Source organism: Osmia lignaria, chromosome 2, assembly GCF_051020975.1.
Source record: "Osmia lignaria lignaria isolate PbOS001 chromosome 2, iyOsmLign1, whole genome shotgun sequence".
NCBI lineage: Eukaryota > Metazoa > Arthropoda > Insecta > Hymenoptera > Megachilidae > Osmia > Osmia lignaria.
The window spans coordinates 7,653,265-7,674,181 of record NC_135033.1 but is presented as its reverse complement, the minus strand read 5'-3'; the positions used below and the strand labels follow the sequence as shown (position 1 = coordinate 7,674,181).

The following is a 20,917-nucleotide window of genomic DNA, read 5'->3' as shown; positions in this document are numbered from 1 at the left end:
TGATTCGATATCGCAAGGGTCACAGCTGACCGGTGAATTGAAAATCATAATTTTTTTTCACTTTTTGATATCTGAAGAAATTCATGATAATATTAATAGATGGTCCACGGAGTAGAGATTCAAGAAAATAAAAATCTTGAAAAAACGAAATGAAATGTTTCTCTGAAATTTTATACGATTTACATTTAATTTACATCTATCTCGGTCATGACCCCAAGTGAAATGCAAGGGTCACCGATGACTCACAACGGAAGGCAAACTTTCTTCCGAAAGAACCATCCTCTTCCGCTTCGCGTTGAAACGATACAAAAATATACAAAGAGTAAAACTGTGTACCTGGTTACAAAGATTTTTCCGGATATTTTCGCACAATAGTAGGTATGTTAAGTACGATATCTAACAAAGAAGAAACATATGCACCAATGCTCCGAATGAAAAAGAAGTGGATGAGGCTCTTTCGGAGCATTTTGAAGGACAAAAACCATTCGTGGAACGTTTAAATGACCGTAGACAAGAACTCGTGACATGCTGTGAATGCTATAGAAGAGAAGCAGGCATAGTCTCGACAGATGTGCGCCTTATTGTTCGTTCAGTAAAGAAACAGGCGAGTTTCAAACGCTGCAAATGGTCAAAGTTAGCGTCGTGCTCAGGAAACGATAAACATAAAACGTGCTCCAAGAGTCGATACACCACATTTTTTTCGCATAAAATTTTTATAGAAAAAGATTTAATATCATTACGTAGAATTGAGAAAAAAAAAAAGATTTCATTGAACTGGATTTTTCAAATAAAGTACACGTGTACTCGACCCACTTTCCGAAGCAAAAAGAATTCAAACATGACTGAAACACAATGTTTGTTGAACACAACCACGACTCTTAAACCGCTAATCCATTAAAGCGTGTAAGTATCGAGAAGTAAATGGACAATACATGTTGTGACTAAATAAAAGTACGTCGAAGTAAGGTAGTTAACGTCACGATTGATTTACAGATCTCAATCCGGGATGGTTTTTCAAGGACCCGTATTTTTACGAGCAAAGATTATCTGAACAATGACCAGGGAGACAATGGGAACTCCTCGAATTTAGGTGAAGATATTTCTGACCACCAACCATTTACCATTTTGGACGGATTCCAATGCTATCGTTTTATCTTTCGTTTCATAAACTCAAGGTTTATTAAATTACGTTTTCATTCAGTTACCATGAAAGGATTGAATGTAGCTAAAAATCTGAAGTTTATTTTAAGAATTACCATTTTAGAATTGGTAATTATTCAAAATTCTAGCTAAACGAGTCGATAATTGGAATTCAAATCCGGTCTATTCTGTTATGCAAACCCTCTTAATGATTCTAAACGACTGTTCTGAACTCGAAACCCTTTGTTTCCAAACGATCCGGTCCACCAATTAAGTTAATTCTCTCTTCACGAATGCTAATACGAAAATGGCTACGCTTCACCGTTCCCACCGACCCGGCGAGTCCTCGACGAGCAAAAATCAGACACGTGTACAGGAAAACGAGTTGGTAGAGTCTTCTACGAATTGCTAGGACAAGCGATCCCTGAGGTAATAGTCAACCATAACTTGTTCTTTCCATAAACTCATCTGAAAATTCCATTCCTTTTAAAACACCCTGTACTACGATCAAGCTGATGGACATATTTTACAGTACACTCAGCTACCATATCCACGTAACATTATTCCCGCAATACCCTTTTATCTGCACGAGTTACCGTGCAGCTCGACCGCGGATGAATTCCAGCTAAGAAGGTCTCCAAGACAAGGACGTTACACTGGAAACCGCTCGTTCCTCGTCTGAAGCGGAAACAAGCGGTTTCGCGTGTGTACAGAAACGTCTGTCGGTGTCTGGTAATTAAGTTTACGGAAGGGAGATGCGGAAAACGTTGGTTGGTCAAAGTATCGCGGTCTCCGGAAGTAGTGCGAAAAGAACCAGGACGAAAGGAGTCCCGGATGGAGGGGAACGGTGACGGTGAGGTTAGGAAGGCGAAATAGCATGGAAAGGGGACCGTGGGAGAAGGAGGGGAGGAAGGAAGTGAGAAGGGGGGATGAAGCAAGAAAGAAGGCGAAACCAAGCGGTATGGAGGGAGAGGAAAGGTGTTCGACGAGGAAATTTCCATGACGTATAGGGTACACCATGGCATAGTCGGCGAGACTTGAAGGCACGCGTCGTTCCGGGCCAACAATTGACCGAACTTGTACCCGTTTCCAAATTCAAACCACGGGGAAACTAGTTTTGGTTACGAAACAAAAGGTCGACGTCTCGATGAACCCCATCGGTTTCGGAATCCTCGGGTTTCTTTTAAGTTTCTGCGACGGCAACGAGGAAACGGAGGGGAGAAACGGAATGAATAACGAGGGAACTCGTAGAGAGCGTGGAAAGGGTCCCACTGAAAGTCTGAAAGGCTCTTTTGCGAATGTCGGTTTCTCCGAAATCCCGGCGCAGGAGAAATCATCCTTTCCGACAGGGCCCCTTTGTCCTGGCAACCCGGGACTTGAATAATCCGCTGTTACACCTAGGGTTCCTTTTCTCTACCAAATATTTTGGGGGAATTTCAATTTTGGAAGGTTATTTATAGATATGTATTTCTTTTTAACGCGGCAATATGGGTGTCAAGGAAAAGCTCACATAACAGCAACACATTCTGTGCTGTCATCGATAAGTTTATAAACTGCCTGAAGTGGCTGGACAAAAATGAAAATGATTCAATTGATCGTGATTAGTTCTGATAAAGAATGATCGAAATTGACTTTAAATTAGGATACATTAAGTTTATTAACACACTGCAGCTACTGATATAGTATCTACCACGTCTTTTTATATCTTTTATGATTTCATTGTTGATTCCTACCTCTTACGATAAACGTTAAGTGATTTGAGACGTGATGTTTACAAACAAAACCGGTCAATTTAAAATTATCAAATGCACAGATGTTAACGATAACAACATTTTTGAGAAATGATATTAAGATTTGTTATCGGACATTATTTTAAAACAGAAATTAAATTAAAGTAAAAGATAAAATTTCAATGCAATCTCGAATGATCACTTGATAATCAAAGATAAAAGCTTGTTGAAGAAATTGCTCATCTCATTCTTAGAATTGCTTGATAACAAAGAAAAATAAACATTGCAAGAAATTACGGAATTAGCATGAGATTGCAATTTTCAAATATTATTTTTACATCATTGCAGTCTTCTAATTACCTATGAGAAATCAAAAATAGATATGATGACCTAACACCTGATTTTCTCGCTTATTGTTGCAAATGAAATTCTGATAAATCTTTAATAAAAAAGAATACTCGGTCGTTCTTGAACTTGATGGGATTTATCGGTCGTATAATTTGTCCATCAACGAAAGAGTCAACGTTCGGGGAGTCGCAAATACCAAGTACGCGTTCGTCGATAATCGATCGGGGTCAGAATAGAAACTAGGAGTCACTTGCAAGCAAAGACAGGCTCGTTCGTTCACCGCGACACGTGTCAGAATCTTTACATCTGTACTTTAAACTTCCACGATTTTTACGATCTTCTACTAAGAAATGTAATCGTAATAGTAAATCGGAAACACCTTATGGCAAAGATCTCTCTTTCATCTGGCGCTGTAAAATTTAAGTAATCTAACTACTGAAATTCCCGTTTTCAAGGTTCGCATGAAACGACTCGAATTTTCCTGAATTACAAATTTTCTGACTGTTAAGTTGATAGATGTAACCCGAGTATCAAGATTCCGTAACGGAGCTCTGCGTTATGATAACAATATCCAGACGAGATCGTTTGCCGGGAATAATCCGTCTGCTCGATCGTCGACTGAATCCGTCCCGATGAAAATGGTCCATCATCTTCCAAAAAGCTTGTCTGCCATTCAAAGAATCCTTTCTTGTAGAATTAGGGCAGATTTTAATCTACTGCTTTCGATACTATTGTTGATTTTTTAACGCTAAATCACGCATATAATGTGTAAAAAATGTAAATTGGATTTAGAGGTGATGATATAAGTTAATTTGATATGGAAATATGATATTATGTTGGTTAGTGGAAGACGGTTTTTTTTTGTTGAGAATAACGGATGTGTCAAGAATGAACGTAATAATGTTCGCAGACATGAGAGACTAGATTGAGGAAGATGAAATCAAGTAGATTTATCAATTTTGCTACGGTAACGAACACGTTTTACGAGGCGATTCCTTTTTTAGTTACGTGGATTATTGATGCGACTACAGGAGTAATATTCCCAGAAAGGAGGGATGAGATTTATGAAAGCAAGATGAAACTGGTTTCTTGATTTCCTATGGAAATGACTTTCAGAAAATGATAATTATGACAATAATGTATGAAAGTATATTCTCAGTAATAGTAGTTAAATTCATCCAGTAAAGCAAATTACGTCCATTATTTTTGATAAATTTTTTAATTGGCATTGAATTACAAAAATATAAAACAATAATGTTAGTTTCATTTCAAATTAAAATTAAAAAAAAAAAATTGCAACAAATGTTGCAGAAAAAGAAATAAAATTCGTAGATCAGTGATTTAGCTTTACATCTTAAAATATTAATAACCGTAACAAATCAGTGTGAAATTGAATGATAAAATCAATTTTTATTCTCAATACTATATAAGTACGAAATAAAAAGTTACAACATTCAGTGAATTAAGAATATTTTGATTCGCAAAACCACGCGCGCTCTTTTATGATCGCGGCGGGATCGAGATACGTACAAATATTAGGTTTCGCCGCGGAATTCAAACACGTCTGCGAAACAGAAATGTAAAGCGACGCTGAAATTATAAGATTAGAAAGTAAACACGATTGCCAAGCGACACCGAAATCTTTGCACGTATATTTTTATCATTTAATTCTTGATAACATTTCGTACGCCCTTACCTATGTCTACATATTTCCACATATACATTCTTTATCTCGAAAGTGTCACTGAATATTTTATCTCAGACTTCAACAGAATTTTAATACCTGTAACATCATATTTATTCAAAGCTCGTACTGATTTGTGGCATTCCTATTAAATCCTTTGATTTTATTAAAACAGATGAGCCTCCTGTAACCTTTTAGGGGTAATGTAAATGTCAGAAAATTTAAAAATCGAGATGCAGACTTTGAACAATATGTTTCACTTGACAAAGATCCTGCTATAAATTTAGGAATAAAATTCGTGTTTATTATTTAAAACATTTAACGAAAGAACTCTTGGTGGTTACTGCAACAATCAGTTGCACTCTTTTGCAAGTCAACTCTATCGATCGAGGATATCTCGAAGGCAAGTTGTTATCTATATCCCACAAACCATTGAAGTGCTGTGATTATTCGTAGAATATCTACACTCGTCGCGTATCGCATAAGCGAGACGCGTACAGCATTGATGATAAGACGATAAAACGTGATAACAGATAAACGTATGTTTTATCACGGTAGATTCTGTCGCTTATATCGCCATGGAATAATCTCCGTAACAAGAGTATTCTCATATCGTTTCATCGTTTTTTTTTTTTTTAATTTAAATGAAACTTAGCAAATTTTGATCACAATTCCATATATTTCTGCTGGTATACATCAAATAATAATATTTTGCTCTCGCGTAATTTCTAATAACAGATTTCTAATAGTATAATCCCATTCAATAATACTATAATCCCATAAATTATAGCTATGATTCATGACTATAATCCACTGAAATATCTACATTCCCAAAGTTTAATTCCCCACGCCGCCAAGAGAAGCAAAACGGAGCTCGTTTCGGCTGCGAAACGGACGCTCAAGCGTCGCGACGGCGATACAGGTTCGAGTTCTAATAATTGCTACTCTCGTGTCCACCAGTTTGGTCAGCGTGGTTTCGCGATTGAGTAATAATGGAAAGTAACTGAGACACGTACGACAAGGAAGCAAAACGATGAAGAAAAATGTGAAACGAATCGGCAAAGCAGCGTCGAAAACTTGTAACAATTTTTCGCGACCTCGTTTTACCAATTCCACGTGACGCTTAATTCAAGTTTAAATGACTGGTCGCTGAGTCAACACTTGAAACGTATCACGATTGCGATATTTGGTTCACGAATTCGTCGAAGGTAACGCAGGGTAAAAAAGAAAAATCCACGTGGCGACTGCATGCACGAATGTAAATGGCTTCCATGTGTTTTTATGTATGCAAATCAGGCGCGAAAGCGGTACGCAAAAAGGTGTTCGATTGAACTCCACCATTGAACTCGCTTGGAATTTGCCTATTCCTTCTGTGCTCCATTCGTAAATATTTCATTTCGCAATTGTTGATCTAGTTTGATCAGTTTCCGCGTGTTCGCGCTCCTCGTCGATCGGCCATGACAGTTTACATTCTAATTTTTGAATAAATACCAGCTAACAACGTTTCTCATTGTAAAATCAACGAACGATGCCTTAATAGTTTCGCTAATAATGATTTTGATTTCTCTTTAGCGATGTCTCAGGTCTATTTATATACGCGACGCGGTCAAGCACACTTCCGACCGCGATTTAATTAATTCTCCCGCGATCAGATGACTCCGATCGACGAGGTAACCGTTAATCCGTCAATAAACCTGTTTCGTCACCGGTTCGCCACGAATTTTTAATCGTTCATTGTTACGTAACACTGGACATCGACGAGAGGGAACGATCGCGACTAGTAAAAATCGACGCGAAAGGGAAAGAAAAAAAAAGAAAAGAAAATCGTTCGATAAACTCACCTGAAATTTGCCCCCGTGAACCGGCGCTCCTTGGTTCTGCAGCTTGTGCGACATCCTCGCTAAAACTCACGATCGACTGTCCCCGATCAAATTCCTCGTTAAGTACGTATAGGTCTCTCTGGCAAGCTGTGCGTTTATTCTCGTTCGAAACGAGCCCGCTCGTTTTCTCGGTCGATCGAAAACGAACGGTAATCGATGTCTTCTTGATCAATCGACTCCGATTCGATTTTTTGCCGGTTCGATACACCCACACGCGATTCCTATGTCGTACCCTGTGTATCGATGTATCCCAAGAGAAACGCGTGTACCACAGTATCCTTCTTATTATCCAATACAACGATGCGTGTTTCGAATTACCGAATCGACTCCGTCGACGGTCGTGCTAACACTGATCCTTGCTCCTTTCTTTACCAACTTTCTTCAACGATTTCTCCTTGCCTGCGTCTCTTAGCCGCTCGAGGGATGTGGCTGGTCTAAAAGGATCACCGAGGACGGGAAAGAGAGAGAGTGAGAGATGAATAGGTTCAGTTTCTGGATGGAAGGGGAGAGTATAAAAGCGGGTAGGCTAATAGTAGGGGACGATTTCGGGTGCAGATCGTACCGTCAGAACGACGTGGAATCGTGTCGTCCGGTCTCTGGAGAAGCGTGGTCGTGTCGTGAACGTCGAAGAGACTCGGCTAGGAATGACGAGCCGCGACGTGGGAGGCCGCGGGAACGCGCGGTTCCGTCGCCTCTTTCTCCCACTCTTCTTCGCGGCTCTGCCTCCTTCGTCCCTTTCCGCGTGACATACACAATCTCATATTCACGCACACAGACACGAATACTGGACGAGCTAACGGCTAAGCTCCTCGAACAGTGACTATGCTTTTTCTCCCCACCAAACTCGGGACAACCTCGAACCCCCACTGTACACCCTTCCGATCACGGTCAACGCTCACTTCTCTGGGTTCTCGGACGATGTTCGCCACCACCTCTACCGACCGCGCCAACCACCACCACCAACCATTATTGGCAGGGTCGACGTCTGTTCCACCACCTCTATCTCGTCATCATCATCATCGACGTCGGCGTCGTTGTCGTCGTTGTTGTCGTCGTCGTCGTCGTCGTCCTCGTCGTCGTCCTCGTCGTCGTTGTTGTACTCTTCTTTCACTCCTTTCTAGCTTTCTCTCTTTTATCTCCACCACTCTCTACCCAGTGGCACACTCGACATTTCTATCTTTTTCTCTCTTTCTCTCTCCCCCACCTTTGGTGGCACTCTTTTTTTCCCTCGTTTTCTTTCACCCGTCTCCTTTTTCGTCCGCGAAACCATTCCGCCACTCCCACCGCACATGCCAAATCCATTTACGTCGAACGCGTTTCTGCATCGTTATCCGTCTATCGAGTATAATCGGATATAATCGTCTCGCGTTGCTGGTACCCAGTACCACCTCGGTACAGGATCAAGGTTAACATGTTCGAGACCGACGACGCACCGGGTACGTCTTACCGATGTCCTAGCAGATATAATCGATGACGCATCTTTTGCGTCCGAAGGAGACAGACTCACTTTGACATTTTCAAAGGAGCTCGATCACCGGTTAAGAAATATAAAAATGTAAACTCGATGACCATCGCACGTGTGTTTCGCGAGAAATTGGAGCATCGTATCGCATCTGACAGTGGTAGCGAATATGTTAACGCTATCAACGCTGGGAGAACGAACATCCGCCCACGATATTTTCTAATAACTGTCCTCCTTGTCGGGTGACAATGTTCATCGAGAGGAAATATCGAAAACAGATTATATTCAGAAGCACCGAAGCTGAAATTAAAAAACAAGACAAATGAAAAATACATCATTTTCTTGTTGGAAGAGGGGAGAATTATTTTCGAGTACTAGACAATGTTCTAAAACAACAGACAGTATTTTTAGTTTCATTGAAAATGTGAAGGGTACTTTTTATTCAGGATTTAAACAACCGAATGGCATTGTTCCTTGAAATAATTGCGGTTTCGAAAATAAAACCATCAATCATGTTCTTTTTGGAGAACACTTCAAGATTATTATTTAGTCCCAATGACCATGATACCCTTTTATTTCTCATGAAAACCCCGGAGTATTGTACTTGTCTCGATAAAGGATATAAAAAAGATGATATACGTCCATTACGTGGAACACTCTGATAAACATTTTGATAACATATCAATTACATCTTTTCCTTCAATGTGTACAATACTTTTTCTGTGATATAAGTATCAAATCCAGAGTGATGGAGTAACCTTATGAAACAATCACGTGTTGCTTAATAAAAATAATGACGAAGAAATTTGGTAGCGGTGCACAATCAGGATTAACAGCGCAGAAGCAAGGATTATTGATTTGAAAATTTTCAAGAGGATATAATTTATTTGATTCTTTTTCTTCTTCGTCGAAAAAGGAGGAAAACAGTATCCTTGGCTGGCTATTGAATCGAGAATTGTAGAAACACGCGTTCATTCAAGATTTTTCCCCTCCACTTTGACCTAACGCCGTTTACCTAACCAATGGTAACATTGGTAACCTAACCGTTTATCAATGACGTAAATACCTAATACTGTTTAAGCCAAAGCGGAAGGTTTATTTGGAAATTTTTTAATCTGACTCATCGATCAAACGTTACTTGTAAATGATTCTGATCTAATCGCTGCAAGGACTTCTTGATTAATACAGGAGCACACGTGTGCGATGTACAAGTATACATAGTAGCCTCTGATAACACCTGTCGCGAAAAATGCCAATTTAATCGTGTCGAAACAGGAAATGTTGTCACGTTCTGCTTATTAATGTCTGCCAATGCATCATTTTAATGTACTGCGCATTCGGTTGCACAACATTGAAATTGACGTGTTGCATTCCACGATGATCAAAATCAATTTTGTCAAACAATTCAACAAATTACGAATGCTAAATAATATTTTTCATTTGACTTAACAGTGAATCGAGAAATCAATAGAATAAATCATTTTTTATTATTTTGTTCGATGCTGGTATAATCAGCTTCCCTTTTTTTTTCACTTTTTATTGCAAGGTTAACGAACATGTATTCTCACCGCGATAAAGTGATTCACGTAATTTCGTATACTTTCCGCTTCCCGTTTCATTGACATCCCCGAGATAACTGTGTGTACACGTGTCAGCAGAAAAGATTAGACTTTATGACTTCATCGTTATTTATTTCCAGCCCATACCAATTGGCTCGGGATCAGGGTTAACAACATTGTTGACACCTTGTCGCAGTGTTCGCAAATTAAAGTGACGTGTCTTAATTTTCATTCCTTTCCTTTTGTTTCATTTACGTTTTATCTCTGACGAATTGCATCTTCTTTTCATTATGGAATGTATGGAAATATCGTCTTACACGTAATAAGCAGCTTTCGTCAATGATACCTAGGAACGTATCACAACGATGACGGTGAACCTTCTTAATGACGATGTACTCCTGTTGTACGATGAGAAATAAAAATAGAATTTGCTGATTAAACGGAGAAGTTCTTGTCATAAAGGAAATATTGAAAATTAATCAATTTCAGTAATTTTTGAGTTGATTAAAGAGAACTAATTTACCTAGCTATTGTTCGATGATGATATGGAATAACGTACTCAAGAAAGTTATGCAATTCCGGATAACGTGGATAAAAAATTGTTTATTTTTAAATAATGCCAGACAATTAACTCTGTCAAGTTTCCTACAGAAACAAATGAACACCAGTGCAATTTATCTGTGAGATAACAGTAAAAGAAAAATAACTGGAAATACCGAGTAGAACTTCTATTACACGACTTCCACTTATTCATATTTTCTATTATCAGAATGCTTCTGTTATCGAAAAAGACACGTCACTCGGTTTTTATTATAGTTCGTACATTTATAATTTAGAACAAATTTAATTGCTCCAATGTACGTAGACTGATACTGTAGTCCAAGAAAAGACAAATTACATAAGCGAAATATGAGATTATTACTAGAAACGTGTATGACCCATAAACTTTGAAGCAAATGGTTTTTCTTTCATTTTTATGTGCAGTATGTATTTACATATTTGAATTTAATTTCCTTGGAATGTATACAAAATACCTCCGTCAACAAAACTATTGAGAACCCCTTTAGTTCAAAAATTAAAAAAGAAAAAGAAGATTCATTCAATATATTTTAATATATTGTAGTAATTAAAAGGCTTAGATAGAGCCCCCTGGAAATTGGTACCAGGAGCTGCAGACCCCCTCAGAGCTCCCCTTGATATGGCGTTGTTTGTCAAAAAAGTGTTTATCAAAACATTCGTTTGATATATCACTTCACGAAATTTGATATATCACCTCAAAATCAAAAAATTGCACAAAAAGGTTAAATCGACTCTGCTTCAGTTGAAAATCCCACATTTCTAGCAAGCATGCGAATTTGAATGCATATTTTTCTCCTGGCGCCAGCATAAAAGGAGACAAAGACCAGGAGGTGGAAGAACGAAGCTTTGCCACCGCAATACGATATCGCGTTGAAGATTTGAACTTTGCGACGCTGATATCGTAGGTAACTCGAAACTCGACTAGTACTGTTTCGCAATATATCGACGCGAAAGGAAACTTTCCACTATGAGGCCATCCGGTAGGATTTTGCAGAGCTTCGTACTTGCTTGGTTTCGTTCATCTCAATGTGCAACGGATAAATAACTGCGACTCTGCAAAAATAATCGATCCTGCAGAATTCAATCGGGACCAAGAATCATTTTTTTTTTTTATAACGTCAAACGTTGGCGTAACTAAGTCTTTTTTATGGGGTGGGCCAAGTCCACGAAATTTCAGGACCTTAAAATTTTAGAATTTTAGAATTTTAAAGTGATAAAGGATGTCACCCCATATTTGATGGAAAGGGGGACCAAGCTCACCCTGCTCCCTATCTATGTAGTTACGTAGAAAATTACTTTTGATAAAAGTAATTAATTAATATTGTTGGATAATGTTCCGTTAATACCGCTATTCAACATATTCTTAGTCAGGTCATATGAAGTATATGTAGATTGAATTTTATTCATACAAAAAAGATTCCTCGCAAAGTCCGAGACACTCTCACCGAATTTCAATCCTTAGAAAGCCTGTGACACCTTTTTTAGCACTGCGAAACTGATTCATCAATCTCTGACGAAACAATTTTGTACGCATACCGAATTTCATTAGCAGGATTCTATTTAGTGCTCCTAACCGTCACATTACATAAATATTTTATGGTTTAGATATTTGTATATTTGCATAATGTATCATACATATTCTATACATTTATTTTATGAAATACGTATATAATTTTTCCTTATAAAGATTAACTTTGAATCTTCTGAACGGACAGGTACAAATCGTCTTGCAGTTTCATGAAAATCAGTGAAAGTTCAGTGAAATCAGTGAAACAGTATGTTCAAGTAAGATCATAGAATTACATTGAGGAATTTTCCAGGTTTTTTAAAGGAATTATCTTCGAACACACTGTTGTCCATAGGCACTCTATCATCAGGTTTCTTTCACTTTAAACTTTCTTTCCTTTTTCTCATTTGTAAACGTGCCTATATGTAATCATTAAACGCTAAGAAAAAGATATCAACGAATAGTGATGTATACAGGGTGTTCTAGAATTATGGTACCACTCTCAAAGACCTCGTATAAGTACACGTACGTAATGGCTCGTTTATTATTCAATGATGAATCGTCTGGCGATCGACGCGAAAGATAATCGCGGATACACGCGAAAATCGGACAGGATTCTTGTTGGTACGTTCAGGGCGCCTTACTGTCGCAATCGATGTTCTCTCAGTTCGTATATAGGTCGCAAGAAGACAGATGAACAAGGATGACGCAGATGCATGCAAAAAGTCTGCGAGAGAACGTCACGACAAATGTGTTAACCCTTCCTGTACAGAGAACTACTTCAAACTGCAAGCGTGTGTGTAAGTGCATTCTTTGGCCCAGATTCAATGAAATAACCGCACCCAGGGGTAAACATGGTCAAAGCCACCCCCGTACAGCCGCTCATCCTTGAGCCTTGAACTTTCTTCCCTTTCTAGATGCCATTGTATTGTATAACAGTTGTTGTCCATGTTGATCCTTCTTTGGGTCATCTTATATCTGATTGTGCCGTACTTCAAGAAATCAATTCCACTTGGCAGCATTTCGGCCAGTTGGAGTGATGAGGGTTAATAAAAATGATTTGTATGCTTAGGCTTAGTTAGTATTTTTATTTTTTCAGTAGCAATTAGGTACAAAATTTTCAAAATTATAGTGGTTTCCAAGGTTTGGAATTTTTTGACATAGTAAATGGAAGGTTTAGGATAGTGCCTTCTTGGAAAGTAGGGCCCGGGGCTACAACCCCCCTTAAAACCTCTCTTCATCCAGCGCTGAGAATATAGTTTCCCAAGTTTTCTTCATAACTTATATAATTATTTAGTTTATACAGAAACATGAGTCTTAAATTCTGATTTTTTCCTACACTTCTGGGATTTTCCTCCATTATCCTTTTTCCTTACATCTTCACCGAAGAGCGACTGAGACAAGTAATTACATTTATAAATAAGAACGTCTGAAGCATACGTTTTGTCACCTGAACGGCATAAATGAATTCAAAAAAATTTGCTGTATTCCTGGAAATGAATATTTCATATCTCACCGTATCAGAAGGAAGAAAATAAACAGGATAAGAAAACGCGCTGTAACACCGGGAATTCTTGATGCGCGTGTTAAAAAATACATCGATACCAGTTCTTAACCCGTAAAATACCGGAAAGTACAATCTTCGTCGCTTATACAGCACTTATTTGCTGTTTCATATACCGGTCTTTGTGTAAGAGTGCATCTCTATTTAAACACATTCTATCTAGAAATTTTCGATATCTCACCTTCTTCTTTTATTTAAACTCATTATACATTTGATGGCCAATATAGTTATGTTATTCAATACTTACTTTCTGTTAGTCTGTAGACTTTTTTTGGCAACTCTTCTTCCCAAGTACTGAACCAGTCAATAGCACTGCTATCTTTACGCGAAAGAATTAATTAGCACGTGTTATTAACACGTTGAATATCGTGAGGATCATTGGTGACCGACATCATAAATTAGATATATTCCAATAATTAGAAAAAAAACAGCATTAGGTACTTTGGATCGGATTAAGATTTTGGGAGCAATTCGAAAATTGTTACTTTCTAGTTATTTTTAAATTATTCATATTATTTAATATGTGCAATACGTTCTATTCACAAATTATGATAATTTAGTTTAAATGTAGATAGTTATGAGTTTAATACAGATAAAGAAATTTACTTACATTTTGGAAGATCAGCAAAAGTGCGTTCGCGAGCCAAGCCTATCCGGTACAACACGTAATGAAGTATATCATGGGCATAATTTACGATAAAGGAAACGGCATTTGTTTCTTTAACAAGCACGTAGGTATCGGCGATGAGTGATTTACGTCCAAAAGGTAATTCGTTATACGCGTTATTTATTCTACATGGAATACGTGAAGCTGGAGAAACGCGTGTTTTTAATCGATTTAAGCTTTGAACGCGTGGAAACATTTACAAACAAGCAGAAACAATGATGCCCGTCGAAGGTACCGTAATAATTTCACGCAATTTTGTAAATTACATGTCATATGACGGTAAATATTTATTTTTTAAATTAGTCAACTATTATTCGAATTTTTTCTGAACACTCCCGTTCGAACAATAATTGTTGCCTAACGCCACACGTATAAATTATTAAAAGTAAAAATTGCAACATTGCTTAATTTCAAAAGGGTCAATACAACGATACAATAAAAACGTGAATACGAAATTTTTATTTGTACAAATCGTTTGAGTAGCGCGAAAAGACTTTATTAACATCTATTCGCAAAAAATTATTCAAGTGAAAGAATCACTGGCTACAAGGCCGAATTTCGTGAAACGTCTGTGGCACATGGCGCGAACTCACGAATATATGCAATATAAGCACGTGCTGCTGGCGATATTTCACAAAGATAATGTTGTCAAACGACGCGAAAGTAAATCCTGTTACAGTCACGAATCGATATTTTATGGCGTAGTATGACACCATGTTACCATATACGCCATGCTCCAATATTCAAGATGATTAAGTACAAAAAATGCAAAAAATCGAATATGTATTCATATCTACCTTTCTGCAAATTATGTACTATAGGAACATGACTTATACTTTAAACCTATAATCAAAGAGTTAAAATAAAAAAAATGTTCATCTTCATTAGATGGAGACATAACCTCCAAAAAAAGGGGTTCTTTCACCACTTTCGTGGCTCCAGACCATGCACAAAGAGCCAAAACCATAAAGGGTATATAACAACTATTCTCGTCGACGGGCAATCCTTACACGTGGTTAATCGTATCGAACACAAGTGCGTGGTTGGAGTTAACCGAACAGCGTGTATTTCTAATACAAAGGCGCGCAAGTCTTGCAAACGCTATGGCATACGTCCAATCAGGCCCCTTCAGGCCTTCTTATCTTGGGAGGGGACCAGGCCACACGAGGCCCCTCGACCCCCGTTGTACAATGCCACTCAAAAGCATGCGATCTTCTAACGTAACTCGTGCGTAGAAGGTTCTAGAGACGTTATGACCACTAAAATTCCTAGCATGTTTCCTACTCGAGATGAAAATTTCCATTGCATGTCACAGGGTAAATCGAAGAGCATTTATTTTTTATGTCGCCAGATGGTTATCTTATGGTTGGTCTGTAAATTCTATATTCTTCTTCATTCTAATTTTCGAATTTATGATGGGTTATATTTCATTCAAAAATGGCGGCTAGTAACTATAATTCTTCAACTTGGCAACTCTTTTAAATTATTATTCATAACTTCTGCGTATATAATCTCAATGGAATTTATTCCTAATTAAAATGTATTATATCACTGTTCTAATAATAAGAACAATTTGTGTCCACAGCTGTGTTTATTTTTATGACTGCTATCTTTAATATGTTGTTAAATACTGCAGTGTTTGGTTGACTTTTCAGAATGAAATAATAATTTTTAATTCCTACGGATGCTTTATAAATTTATTGTTAGGAATGTATTTTAGTTATCGCGACCAAAAATTCTGCAATAAGAAACCGTACATCGATAACAGTACTCCTGAGTCACAGGATCGAGGAACCGAGATTGTAATTCAAGCTTTATCAAGAAAAAGAACATCACTAAATTCAAACACTATTCTGTTACGAACATTAGGACAACCTTTAGTGCACTTCCACATCTTTTATCAAATGATTGTTCTTTTTATGTATACATAATTAAAATTGCATCAAGTGTCATGTCTTTAGCATTTACATAAAGTTAAGCGCCTTAAATTTTTGTTTCTAAATTTAAGAATTTCTATCTATTGCTTATAGATCTTTTTGTGAATCGAAATTTATCGATTAAATAAACAAGGATCAATTTTGTAGGTAGTGTTCAATTTAATCTGTTGGTGGACACAATCTGGTTTTTAGGCGCGGCTACGAAGCGTCTACAAGACGGTGGCAACCGACTGCTTCAGTGGAAATTTCCATTGCAGTTGGCATGCTGTGTGGTGTGACTGTACAGTCCACCATAAAAGTAATCACTTTTCTTGTTCCATCGTTATACATACATGTAGTAACAGCTGTTTCTATAATGTAAATGAAGGTATTTTTATAGTATAATCATCATTTGTGATAATGAATTTGTGTAAATATTTAAGTCACACTCTAATTGCCAGCGATACTTAAACGCATACTATTTATGTATATCAAATTATTCAACACCCACGTGGCGAAGCACATGGTGTCGTTACATCACTGAGAATTAATGCATAATGTTTAACACCTTTATTTTTAAATTACTTAGCTCTTGCAAAAAATATTATTTTTTTATATTTTAACATTTTGAATCATTTTTCCTTGCCATCGGTGATAAAAATAAATTTTTTATCTTTTCTATTACCACATAAAAAGGAAACAAAAGACCATGCCCTATTTTCCAAATAAATTTTTAAACACATGTCAAAATTTGTGTTAAGCCTGTCAGATCTATGTTCTAAATCTATAATTTACTTGCACAAAATTATAAAGCATGCTACGTAGGATACGCACATTTCTTTTTCTTTTACGGTCTATATATAACCCATTAGCAACTCGCCCCACATTACAAAACTACTTTTACGTTTGCCTGACAAGCTACAATGGTAACAAAAGGGTTAAATTTACGAATTTAAATTTTCGCTGTGGTGGTATTCCCCAAGTTAAAAGCACAGACGAGATGCAAAACAGAGCAATCACCTTATAGAATTTCGTGTCTCACAATCTAAAATATCGACATTGCCCAAAACCTCATTTTTGTCGGCTTTTCTGAGACGCACTCTATGATTTAGAAAGATAATTTTAGGAACTACATCAGGTTAAAATCACTGGGCTATACCGCAGTTCACCAGAGTCCATAACTGCGAAAAGACCACTTTTCGTTCTTCGCGCTTCTCCAGTGCGCATCTTCGCCCTGATTGGCGATACTCCCAAACGAAGTGGAAAGCGATTAGCAGAGAGCTCGCTGCGTTCCCCCACCATCTTCCAACCTGCGCGTCGCAGTTATGGACTCTGGTGAACTGCGGTCATGAATGATCGATAGATCGCACTGGTTGGTAAAGAAAAAAAAAGAGATTCGAAGGACATCTTTCAACACTTCAGTCTTCCCTAAACATCGAAAAAGTTCTCCCTGTTCCAACTCCATTTTCTGAGCTTCTCCACCTTTCCCAAAATAGACCAACGTATTCATCGGTCTTACAACGGAGATAAAGTCGAAAATTTAGACTGTTCTTCGGAAAACCATCATGCTCTGATTTAGTTCAAATTTTGCAAATAAGCTCCTTTTTGCGAAAGGAAACATCTGGGAGAATGGTTTTTGGCGACTCGATAAAGATTTTTTTACCATTTTGATGACATTTCCTACCTTCCTGACGGTCGATTCTTCTGAAAATGATGTATTTTGAAACTATTTGTGTTTTGTAAAACAATTATTTTTTCCGGATCGCCAAAAACCATTTTCACAGATATTTCCTTTTGCAAAATGGAGCTTATTTACAAAATTTGACCTGGACCAGAGCATGACGGTTTACCGAATTTTCGCCAAAATTTGTCTTTTTCTATTGAGGTGGTAGGAAATGTTTTTAATTCTAATTCCCACCACTAACAGCGCTGTGATAGAATGTCAATCCTAGTTGGTATAGTAGAATGTGATACGAAAATGGTAGAAGTATTTTACCCTGCGCCTCTCATCTGTCTTCCCTAACTGTAAATTACTTATGCTTCATTTCATTTTAATTACTGATAGCGCGTAGGAAAATTCATTCTATTTGGCACGTAATATTTAAATTACATTTTAGCTTATCTCTTTGACTGTGAAAGGAGCTTTAAGAAGAGGAACTTAGAAATGCGCCTTGAAATCTATCTGTAGGGCGTGACAGAAATAAAATGGCTGTAACTACAGCACTAATCGACAATGTCAAGTGATACAGTGGCACAACACTTGAATACTGTTAAATATATTAATAATTTCTTATAAATTCAGCATACATATTTTACCCACTCTAATTCAAAAATTTGTTGTATCTAATCATGTTAAATGACGTACCAAAAAAATTGTTGCGAAGCTCGGAAACCACTGAGGTACGTTTACGAAAGTAATCATATTTCTTGCTAAACTAATAAGTTGAGAATTGAAATTGATCTACCAGCAACGATAAATGTGGATATTATTTTTCGTTTATTTACAATATTATTTTGTTAATGTATACATCTACATACATCAATATCAGAGAATGCGATACGTCGCTTAATTTTGATAAATTTCCACTGTGCGTTCCAAATTTCACCGTTTCCATCATTCATTCCATCTTTCCCGTTTCCTTTTCTTTCATAATTTATTCTTGGATTTTTTCTTTTTTTCATAATAGAACATCTGTCATGTAACATTATTATTTACTTTATTACTTTGTCGATTGTTTATTTGCAGACACTTAATTTTAAAAGTAAATAATATACCTGCTACATTTTCAAATCGTTATCGTCCCTCTAACGGCGATTCTGTGTACTATCGCCTGTTGTAAACGAAGTGCGGGAAATATGATTTAAAATTCAATGGAATGTAGTTAAAGACAATGCATTGTAAAATATTTTCAGGCTGATGTTCGTGAAGATGAGGAACAAACAAAGAGGTTTCAAGACATCATCGACCTGCTTTCGGTGGCAGGGTATTTTCGAGCTAGGATAAAAGGTTTATCGAATTTTGATAAGGTATGTATATGATGTACATTCTTCTTTTTATGATTATACTAAATTAATATTTTCAGGTAATCGGTGGGATGACTTGGTGCATAGAATCTTGTAATTTCGATGTAGATATTGATTTACTATTTCATGAAAATCTTACGATAGGTCAAAAAATGTAAGTCCGAGCGAAAAGCATGATTTGAAATATCCAGTACCCTGTGCAAAGCATCAGTATTAATTTATACAATAACTTTTAGATCTCTGACTGAAAAAATAGTTGCCATGTTACCTAAAATGAATTGTCCATATCGAGTAGAACCGCATCAAATTCAAGGTTTAGATTGTATTCATATCTTCCCTGTTATTCAAGTAAGTAATTTTTATTTTTAATTCATGATTCTTGGTTTTTAAGAACTATTTGAATAATCATACAGATTTCAGTGGCTGGTGAAACGGTCAATGGAAACGCGAGAAGAAACAGCCGATTTTGTCCGATCGTTTGCTTTAAATCAGTTTCATAAAAGACATTCCTTTTCGGAGGATCCGGGTGCAACGAAAGCAGCTAAAGAAAATCTGATAAAAAACATTCACTTGGTGAAAGTATGCTACATTGTTAGGAAACGAATTCTTAAGTAATATCCGTAATAATTAAAGTTATTAAATTCTTTTTATAGAAATCGTACGAACCTCGACGCCTTTTCAAGTATAAAGGCGACTCTGCCCGAGACGAATCTACTAAATTTCTAGGCACTGTTTTAGAATACGAAGCGCCTTTATATTCTAAAAACATCACTGCATCGTCGCCCGAAACTGTTTCTGCTAGCGATTCTAAAGAAGATAAAAGTACAAAAGAATTAAAAGAGAAGGTGAAAATAAAACATGTTTGACATATACAATGCAAAATTTTATTTTTTCTGTACAGTGCCAACACCGTCGCTTAAAAAAAAATTGTATAACTTAAAAAAAAATATTTTTATCTAGGAAAACACCGAACAAGTAGCCGGAAATTTGACTGCCATCGAGGAAAGTTCGGTAAGCAACCATGCTTAATAAACATTAAACTTTAATTATATGAGTTTATGTAATTTATGTAGGCGCGTTTAAACGTAACCGCAGTAGGAAACATTGTTGGTATTCAAGCTCAAGAGATTGCCAAAGCAGCGGAAAAGTATGCAACGATGTCGATTTCTGAAACGGAGGTAAATTGATCTGGCATTTATACGAATTATAGGTGTACTCTTAATTAATAATTTGTTAAATACAGGAAAGTAAAAGTACTAACGCGGCAATAATCGCACTAGAGAAACAAAAAGCGGCACTCCAAAATAGATTACGAAAATTGACGAAAGAGAAAGAAGGCTTAACTGCTAAGCTTGCAGAATCAACTGAAAAATTGAACGAATCTCGTGCGAAGCGACAAGCTATTGAGAGTTCGTTGAAGAAGGCGCAGGAAATGGGAATCAATGAAAACGATAGGCACTTATTTTTATAACTTTACGTGTAGTATATTTGGTATTGAATTGAAATAATTTTATTTTGATTGTTTCTTTAGCATTTACAAGCGTTTGGAAGAACTTCTTTTAGTTCACGATGGTTTGAAGGAGCAGGAATATAATTTTCGGGAGCAGTGTAAATCCGATTTGAATCTTCTGCGAGGTAAACTACAAGAAACTGAAAGTGGTACTTCAGAAGAGGAAGAGGATCGGCTGAAAGAGTACGAGGAACAGAAAGAAGCAGTTACGAAAGCCAGGTTACAATTAGCCAAGAAGAATAGAGCTATCGCTTCTTTAACCAGACAGCTCGACGATGTTCCTGGTCGTTCCGAGCTTACTCAATATCAAAGACGATTTATGGAGCTGTATAATCAAGGTTAATCGA

At 37.1% G+C, this 20,917-nt stretch overlaps 2 protein-coding genes across 7 annotated transcripts in view; one reads left to right on the top strand and one right to left on the bottom strand.

Annotated features, from left to right (window-relative positions):
• LOC117607113 (proton-coupled amino acid transporter-like protein pathetic) overlaps positions 1-7,630 on the bottom strand; it is a 29,216-nt gene extending 21,586 nt beyond the window's left edge. Inside the window, exon 1 of the mRNA XM_034330396.2 lies at positions 6,744-7,630. Coding sequence (XP_034186287.1) covers positions 6,744-6,797 — 54 coding nt within the window. The 5' untranslated portion in view covers positions 6,798-7,630. The remainder of the gene's footprint in view (positions 1-6,743) is intronic.
• Positions 1-20,917, top strand: part of fidipidine (coiled-coil domain-containing protein 93) — a 45,088-nt gene that overhangs the window by 22,352 nt on the left and 1,819 nt on the right. For 4 of the 6 annotated variants that reach the window (XR_013063489.1, XR_013063488.1, XR_013063487.1 and 1 more), the window contains exons 1-10: positions 18,186-18,436; positions 18,950-19,063; positions 19,120-19,214; positions 19,297-19,408; positions 19,481-19,639; positions 19,714-19,905; positions 20,021-20,071; positions 20,134-20,238; positions 20,304-20,515; positions 20,592-20,908. Coding sequence is in view for 3 of the 6 variants with exons in the window: in XM_034330389.2 (XP_034186280.2) it covers positions 18,386-18,436; positions 18,950-19,063; positions 19,120-19,214; positions 19,297-19,408; positions 19,481-19,639; positions 19,714-19,905; positions 20,021-20,071; positions 20,134-20,238; positions 20,304-20,515; positions 20,592-20,908 (1,408 nt within the window). In the remaining 3 variants the exon portion in view is untranslated. Of the gene's footprint in view, positions 1-18,183; positions 18,437-18,949; positions 19,064-19,119; positions 19,215-19,296; positions 19,409-19,480; positions 19,640-19,713; positions 19,906-20,020; positions 20,072-20,133; positions 20,239-20,303; positions 20,516-20,591; positions 20,909-20,917 lie in introns of those variants that run through there. The other 2 variants (XM_034330390.2, XM_076692360.1) reach the window with 2 other exon arrangements.